The 9,468-nt window shown below is 38.7% G+C and overlaps 1 protein-coding gene across 1 annotated transcript; it reads right to left on the bottom strand.

Annotated features, from left to right (window-relative positions):
- Positions 1–8,226: 8,226 nt before the first annotated feature.
- Positions 8,227–9,108, bottom strand: LOC109193757. The gene has a single exon (XM_019344574.1). It carries the CDS (start codon positions 9,106–9,108, stop codon positions 8,227–8,229), a length of 882 nt encoding a protein of 293 aa, XP_019200119.1.
- Between the last annotated feature and the right edge of the window lie 360 nt (positions 9,109–9,468).

Below are 9,468 nucleotides of genomic sequence, written 5' to 3'. Positions count from 1 at the left end.
ACGCCTTTTAAAATGGCGAGCTAGCTGAAACTGTTTACATGCGACAACCACCTGGTTATGAAGATAAGTCGTTACCTAATCATGTATGTTTGCTTAAAAAATCTCTATACGGTCTCAAACATGCTCCACGTGCATGGTTCACAAGGCTACATGATTTTCTTGTCTCTGTGGGCTTCTCGCCTTCTAAGACAGATGTGTCTCTTTTTATCTATTCTCGTGACAATATTCGTCTTTATTTCTTGGTGTATGTTGATGACTTTTTAATTATGGGTTCTGACTCAGATCGTGTTACTGCTCTTATTGATAAATTAACACTTCAATTTAAGGTTCGTGATATGGGTGTGCCTTCTTTCTTCTTGGGAATAGAAACTTTCCCGTTATCTGGCGGTATGCTTTTATCCCAACAACTGTACATGAAGGATATTCTCAAACGTGCTGGCATGGTGGACTGCAAGCCAGTAATCACGCTTGTCTCTTCTGTGAAAATCACAGACGACGTGGCCATTCCCTATGCCGATCCAACACAATACTGGAGTCTTGCTGGTGCTCTCCAGTATCTTACGGTAACCCGTCCGGGTCTATCTTATGTTGTTAATCTATTGTGTCAACATATGCATGCTCCCACTACTACAGACTGGGCCTCTCTAAAGAGAGTCCTGCGGTATGTCAAAGGCACCCTGAATCTTGGTCTGCGTATTTCTCGGTCTACATCTATGGATATTCACGCCTAGAAAAACACAGGGAAATGTAAACAAACTTGGATATATTTTAAAGTAACATTGAAGAATTTTCTGGAATTTTGAGGATGATATTTTGACAAAAGTTTTTTTTTTTATAGAACTAAAGAAGGATAAGTTTCTTACTTCAAGGAAAAAATTCAATGCAATTGAGTATATAGAAGTATTTGTTTTGAATTTTTCTTTCTAAAGACGCAGGCTGAAAATTCTGGCAGAAAACTGGGGTCAACGAATTTTCTGTGTTTATGTATGAATGATTTTGACCAAATTTTTACATGGAAGGAAACATGGGTGAGTTGTTTACTACCAAGAAAATGTTCAGATCAAAATAACAAAGGGAACTAATTTTTTTGAATTTTTTGTTTCAAACTGTGTAGTCTGAAAATTTTGACAGAAACTAATGTAATTAGAATTGTTTGGATTAATTGTACCCTTTTTCATGTGAGGAATGAACCCTTGCTCTGATACCAAAATGATACGGATCCCTCGGGGATGAATTCGAGATTCAATACTCTAAAGAATCCAAAGTTGGCCCGATCTTTTCCTCACAAAACGACAACAACAGCAAGAACTAAGGTTTGGGGTGTAGGACTGTAGGAGATGATATTTGGCTGATGAAGGGGCTGGTTAAGGGATTATTTTTGGAGTTTTTAATAAGGATATTTCCGCCACACCTTGGTCTTAGGTGATAAGGAATGGACGGCACCACAAGATTGGTATTATCTCGATAAGCCTAAAAGAACACCTTTCAAATCACATGAGAGACAACAAAGAATGCGTTAACATTTCTTTCATTCATTTAACTTCATAATCTATCCCATTCATATGAGATGAGCAACATTTATAGTAGTAGAATCCTTGAAATCCTAACAACTATAACAAACTAATATAGATAAATGACAAATAATGAGGAACCAAAATAACTAAAATTCCCTAAAGCCACTCTAATCCCTGACAATTATTAATTATGTAGGAATTAATCAGCAAACATTCTGTTTAATTCCCAACTTAACTTACTAAATAATTTATATAATAACTCAAAAACTAATTTAATTTAAATCATATCGGCACCAAAATTTATTAATAGCTCAGTCATTGTTAGCTCCTGGATTCCCAACAAATAATCATCATCCATGTTAAGTACTTAGGTGAGGGAGACTGAATAACATGAGATGAGAAGATAAAACCTGGTGAGATGACCTAATCCCAAGTATTTGGCTCCTACCCCATGGCTGACAGTAGTAGCATAAATTTCTGAGTAGCAGTAGTAGAAATTTGGCAATTGGCTTCTCTAATGCAAGCTTTAATTTCCAGGAAAATCGGCCTCCCGGCCCCACATCGTCATTATCACGGGGCAGCGGCTCTGGTCGTCGCTCCTTCTCTTTGGAGTGCTGATAACGTGTCAAAAGGAAAAACAGAATAGAGAGATAAGGGAAGAAAGGGAGAATCTCTTATACATTCATCTACCATTACATATTACAACATTACATATAATATACATTTGTAAAGGAAGGTAATAATGGTAGACATAAATGTGACCGTTACATAAGTTACATAATCAACTCATAATGTCCACACTTAACTATATTTTTAACAAATACAATACTTATTTAGTACATGAAATAATTGATGTTGATAATTTTAGTTTCAATTAGTTATTACTCCCTCCGTCCCTAATTGATTATCTCATTTGCTTTTTGCACGGGTTTTAATACAACATAATAAATATTACAGTACAATTATACTTCCCTCTAGAAATTTAAAAAGTCAAAAGGGTAAACTGAGAAATGCATAATGATAGTTATGTTCAATTTTGGAAAGATGACACTATTTTAGGACAAACTAAAAAGGAAAGTAAGACAAGTAATGTGACACCCCAAAAATCCACATTCAATCCATGGATTAATTGAGTAATTAATCCTATTTTATTTGAGGAATTAATTCCTAAAATCCTGATTTTTAATACTCAAGGACTAGTATTTGACTAGTCAACCTTAAAGTTGTGTTGTACCTTGAGCTTTGAGGGGAGTTCCCTTGTTCCTTACACTTTCTAAAAGTTAGTAAGGGTATTCTTGACTATTCACCAAGAGTTAGTATTGTAACCTAACCTAGAAGACTTCTTCATTTCATTCCTTACAATTTCTAGAAATTAGCTCTACCTTCTCTCTAGAAAAGAAGTGTAGCTTATTCTCCAAGCCAAGTTGAGACCCTTGTCAAGATTCCAAGATTTTCTTCCAAGATTCAACCTTTCACCTATTTGGGCATCTAGGAGGGTAAGATCTAAGTCCATCTTGTGTTTTTGGTTTCATCTTAGTTGTCTTTTTCTTAAAGGTAGGATCTTTATGATCTTTTGGTTTAATCTTGAAGTGGGTTTGGAAAGTAAGCCTTGTGGGGAGCTTGTTGTGGTGTAAAATGAAGTCTTTTGGTCTACGAGAGGTAACCCATGCTCTACAAAACCTATTTTGCTTACCTATATGTGATTTCTTGGATTCTACTCGTGCTTTGCTATGAAATGTGAGGGTTTATGCATTTGTCTTGTGATATTGCATATCTAGAGCTTGTGTTTAGGGTTCCTTTGTGCCATTGCTTGGCATTTTCCATGATTCAAGTCATTTTGTTGTGTTGGGTGAGATTTGGCATGTTTTGGACTTGAATTGGTGTTTGGAGAAGAAAATCCCCGAGGGGATTATTTTGCACAGGTATATGTACCCGCGGGCGGAACGACAGGTCGAGCTCCACCCGCCGCCCACCCGCGAGGAACATGTAGCCTCGTGGGTAGTGTACCCGCGGGCAGAACCACGGGTGGGAACCTACCCGTGGGTCCACCCGCGGGGAACATAGTGGAGATGGATCGGGATTTGTTCCCCGTGATTCGTTTGACTCGGTATTTGGTCTTTTGACTTCCCGATGTTCTTTTGTGGAACTATTTAAGTGTATCCTTGATGTTTCGTATGTCTAGAACTATATGGTAGGTACCCATGTAGGACTTTGGTGTCTTGAATCCTGATAAGTGTTCAACATTGTGTTTCGTTGGACCGTGAAGTGTCTTGTGTGTTGCTCGGAACTATCTTTGGTTTCCCCGTTGATAAGCATGCTAGTTTGGTATCTAAATTCTAGCGTGTGTGTTGTTTGTACCTTCCGATTGGTTGATGATAACTTGTGTTATTCATCGTTGTTGTTGTTGGGCTGTGACCCATTCCTTGATTAAGTATGTTTCATACCTTTGTTGCAATCTGTTGATTGATTCCTGTTGAGGTGTGATGTGTGAGTGGCTTTACCTCGATTGCACGATTAGTGGTATGGGACACTAGTCACCAAGGTATTGCAGCGGTCCTCGTGGTGGCTGTGACGTGAATATGGAGTTGTGACCTGTGTGTCAGGTTCACGTATTTCTTGGGAAGGCGTGTGTCGCCGTGTGTGTGTACGATACCTTGTGTACTATGAAATCGGTGGCTTTGTCGGAGGTTTGTTGGAGGGGGAACGACGGTTCCCGGGGGAATAAGGTTGGACTTGGTGTACAGGGGTCCTGGAGGTAAATGTTGGAACTAGATATAAGGTTGGGGGTAGCCATAAGGTTGGAACAGGGCATAAGGAAGGCATATCAACTCGTGATGGGTGATGTCACGAGAGCTTGTGTAGCCGTTGTTGTGAGTTCTCTTCTTGTGACGTGTGTAGTCACAAAGGCGTGTGCGCCTAGGCATGTGTTGCCATTTGTCGTGTCTTTATCCTTGAGTTGTTATTGTCCTTTGTGGTCTTGGGATGTGTTCCCGTGTTATCTTTGAGAGTGATGAGTCTTGAGTTGGTGTTTACTCTTGGTTTTACACTTATATACTTATGTATTCCGTTTCGAAAATGGCTTTACAACTTATATCTACCTATTTATGATATTTCACATGTATTGGTGGGTTACCAGCATTATTCGCTGGCCGGGCGTCGTCCCAATGTTTATCTTTGTATCTTTCAAGTGATGTCTAGACGAGCACGATGTTAGTGGCCGGTAGTCTTGTATCTTTACCTTTGTTTTGTGGCCTGTGTGCCGTTGTAGCGTTAGACTGTTACCTTTTTGGGATAGATGTATACACTTGCAGATTGATCGCCGTAGTGTTTACCGTGTTTGGTAGACGTGGCATAACACCCCGTTTGGATTTCTTTTATCCAGTTCTCGTGTTTTTATCTTCCGCTGTGCTAGTTTTGTTGTATGATCTGCATGTGTTAAGGCTTTTTATATAGCATGTTTGGGGGTGTTACAAGTAAAATGGGACAGAGGGAGTATTAATTAGTATCAATTGTGACTTGTGAGTTTTATTCCTTGATTAATTGTGTAATTTATTAGCTTGATCAATTATGAGAGTATGAATGTAAATTTCCTGCGTTTTGAATGTTAATGTGAATTGTATAATTATTTTGGTAGAAATTATAAAGTAAATTTAATATATATATATATATATATATATATATATATATATATATATATATGTGTGTGTGTGTGTGTGTGTGTGTGTGTGTTTAAATTCCAGTGCGGTGAAGGTTTCCCGTGCGGTTGTGCGGGTGATTAATGTGCGTGAGGTTTATGCTTAATGTGTGTGAGTGTGTAATACTTAATGTGCGTGAGTTTTGTACTTAAGGTGCGTGAGTCTTGTGCCTAATGTGCATGAGTTTTGTGCTTAATGTGCGTGAGTGTGTACTTAATGTGAGTTGATGTGTGAGTTGTTGTTGAAACTTTAAAGTACATGAGTTTTGTGCTTAATGTGCGTGAGTTTTGTGCTTAAGGTGCGTGAGTCTTGTGCTTAATGTGCGTGAGTTTTGTACTTAATGTGAGTTGTTGTTAAAACTTGAGGTGCGTGTGTTTTTATGCTTAAGGTGCGTGAGTTTTGTATTTAAGGTGCGTGAGGGTTGTGCTTAAGATGCGTGACTTTTGTGCTTAAGCTGCGTAGGGTTGTGTTCTGAATGTATTTTGTTTGTGTGTTTAATGTGCATGTGTTGTGCACTTAAAGTGCGCCAGTGTAATGCTTAATGTGCGTCCACCCACACAACCGCACGAGAAGCACCACCCGCACCTGAAGGGTTCAGGTGCAGGAATGGCTTCCCGTGCGATTGGACGCACCTTAAGCACAAAAACAAAACACCTTAAGAACACAAATCACTCACCTTAAATACACAAACCACGCATATTAAGCACACAACAAAGCACCTTAAGAACACATACCACGCACCTAAGCTTTTAAAATGGCTCACATTAAGCACAGAACTCACGCACCTTAAGCACAAAACTCACGCACCTTAAGAACAAAACACACGCACCTTAAGTTCTAACAACTCCTCACATTAAGCATAAAACACACGTACCTTAAGCACAAAGTCACGCACCTAAAGTACAAAACTCACGCACCTTAAGCACAAACCCACGCACCTTAAGCACAAAACACACGCACCTTAAACACATATCCCAAGCACCTAAAGCACAAAACTCACACAACTTAAGTTTCAACAACTACTCACATTAAGTACACAATCCACGCACCTTAAGCACAAAAATCACGCACCATTAGCACAAATCCAACGCACCTTAAGCACAAAACTCACGAACCTTAAATTTGACCTAGATGCAAAAATTACCAAATTGCAACCGCATTTTTTATTTTTAATTTTAGTAATCCTGGACGTTGATTTAAACAAAATTAATGGCTCTCCTCTCACCGCACAACCGCATCTGGACGCACCAACAATACAAGAACCTAAGTAACAAATTAAATCAATTGAAATCGAAAGAAAAATATGAAAAGACAAAAATACCCTTACTAAAAATAGGAAAAGTCATGAGAATGACTAAAAATGTCCAAAAAAATAATAGTCTAGAATGTTAAATGACAAAAACAATAATATGAGATTAAATATGGAATTGCCTCAAAAAACAAAGGAGTCTGATAGAATTAACTCTTTATAATAATCACCAATCTCCAAAATAGACCGCCATGAACAGTCGTATCACGTCTCTATCTATTCAGTAATGAAGCCTGCAACCGACCATGATCAATGTGACATGCACCCATCATCAATAATATAATGTCATCTGGCCTCTGTATAATTATGCATGTGTCTATTATTAGCAGTGTTGCAAAAATCGGTCTAGGCGCCTGCCTAGGCGCTAGGCGCCCCTAGACCCTGGCGATTTCCCCACTAAGCGCCTGGTTACCTAGGCGTCCGCCTAGCGCCTAATTCGGCCGACTTGGCCGCCTAGGCAGCCGCCTAGCGTATAACTTAGCCGAGTTAACTCGTCCATTTCGGTCGAGTTAACTCGATCAACTCGGCCTTGCTAACTATTTACATTTTATATATATATATATATATATATATATATATATATATATATATATATATATATATATATATGTGTGTGTGTGTGTGTGTGTGTGTGTGTGTGTGTGTGTGTGTGTGTGTGTGTGCACATATATATAATATGACATATTTACACCTGTAGACTAGTTTGATACTTTGAATATTTGGATGATTGAGGTATTTGAGTATTTCATATTTGAGTATTTTTTATTTTTAATATTGTTTTGATGTTATGGCTTGTGAATTATCATTATTTCATTTATTTGGATGTGTTATTTGATTGAATGTTGAAAACAACCTCATTAAAATTGTCAAACTGCGAGTCTGCCACTGTTTTTTTGGCGCCCGCCTAGGCCGCTTAGGCGCTAGGCGCTGCCCGGACGCCCGACTAGCGCCTAGCGCCTAGCGTCTACTGCAACCATGATTATTAGTTAGCCGCTATTATATTGATGTCACTCCCAGGATGCACCACACCCCCCATCAAACAAAACCACACAATAATATTATTTAGACATCATCATCATGAGATCTGATCTTGTATGTTTGTTTTTAATTATATGTTTTATATTTTATAAAGTAGGTTTTCCAATTTCCTTGAACTATATCATGGACCATTGGCCAACACAAGTCTTAAATATCAAATGTTCTGAAAGGAAGCCTTAATTGAGGCTTAACATACACTTAGACCAAAGTCATTATAAGACATTATAAATATACACAATAGTCTTCTTCTTCAACCTCAACCTACAGCATTCTAGTCAAGAACCTCGAATTGGATACGATGAAGACCACAAAATGATGGAGTTCAATCTTCTAAAGATCAACTTAATGGAGCCGTCGGGTCAGACTAGAGACACAAGCACTTCTTCTTTGGTAATTCATGCGTATAAAACAACGCATACAGGAAGTTTAATAAATTTACTAAATAATTAAAAGTATAAAAACTCAACAATAAATATATTATTAATAAATTTATTACAAAATAAAATAATTTTTATGAAATTAAATAATAAAAAATAAAATATTTATTATAATTATTGTATTATAGTGTAAATATATTAATTATTAATTATTTTTTGAAATAATAATTAATATTTTTTAAAAAAATAAATAATAATTAATATTTTTTTTGAAGGTAAAAACATTTTATTACTCAAACGAACATAGCGATGGAATCAGGTGGGATCGAATCCCAATACATAGAGTTATCCTGACTAATAGCTAACGATGCTAAAGTATGAGCATGCAAATTTAAAGTTCGTGAAACAAAATTCAACGAGCAATGCGAAAATAAAGACATAGACATCCTACACTGGTCCGTAACAACCCCAACGTAGGACAAAACAGATGCCGAGCCTGAGACTATAATAGCGCGTAACTCCGAACAGCCCGTAAGAAGGTCTACCGCCGTAACGCCTCGTGCCATAAGCCAAGATAAGGCTTCCTTGTAGGCTTGCGCCTCCGCCATGAGTGGTGAGTGAGAGGCTGTGAGTCGGCCATTCATTGCTGCCAGGAATGCTCCATCGTGCGCAATTAGGACCACTCCATAAGAGGCAGTGGCGGTGTGGCGATTGAAGCTCGCGTCGAAGAAGCATCGTGGCCTCGATTCCAGTCCGCCGGGGAAGGACGCCGGCTGGTGCGACTGCTGCTGGGCGCGGTGATGGATCTGGCAGTAGGCCTGGTACGTCGCTGCCGCACGCCGCCATGTTTGCTCCGGCCGTGGAAGAGCGCCTTCCCAAACCGCCATATTCCGGGCAGCCCATACGTGATACAACACACCAACTACCAGACCGCATTGTTCATCTGTTAACATGTTGAAAATACCAGTAAGCCATAACGGGAATGAATGCGTAACCACATTCGCAACAGGCAACCCAGTAATAGTCCAAACAATTCTAGAATAATCACAAGATATAAATGTATGCATAACATCCTGATGAACCAAACCACACATCGGGCATGCCGAGTCCACTTCCACCCTCTTCGTCAATAAATTAATAGTTGCGGGTAAAATATCACTCAGAGTTAAATCCATTTTTGGTCCTACATTTATTACGTATTGGACATATTTTGCCCGCTTTTATTAATTTTACCACATTTTACCCAGACTTTATAAAAGTTGGACATTTTTAGTCCAAAGTTACAATTTGGGTTAAGTTTCCGTGAAGTAAAACGGCAATTATGTCATTTCCAGTATTCTTCTTCATCAGCCCAACTCTGTTATCTGCAAACTGCAGCTTCATCATGCTTATTCGCCTCTTCCTCTGTCTCGAATCAACACCGCCCACCCGAATGTTGACTACGCTTATGCTGTCTGTATCCTAACCTATTTTGCATACTCCATCCCCGGCATCCGATCGAAGCTTTTATATTTCACTTGTCCCCCAAACAAGCC

Source organism: Ipomoea nil, unplaced genomic scaffold (assembly GCF_001879475.1).
Source record: "Ipomoea nil cultivar Tokyo-kokei standard unplaced genomic scaffold, Asagao_1.1 scaffold1919, whole genome shotgun sequence".
Lineage (NCBI taxonomy): Eukaryota > Viridiplantae > Streptophyta > Magnoliopsida > Solanales > Convolvulaceae > Ipomoea > Ipomoea nil.
The sequence above is the reverse complement of the archived record's forward strand: the minus strand, read 5'-3'. Positions and strand labels throughout refer to the sequence as shown.

Coding starts and splice junctions, on each gene's coding strand:
- LOC109193757 (XM_019344574.1), bottom strand. CDS start 9,108: ATGGATTTAACTCTGAGTGATATTTTACCCGCAACTATTAATTTATTG.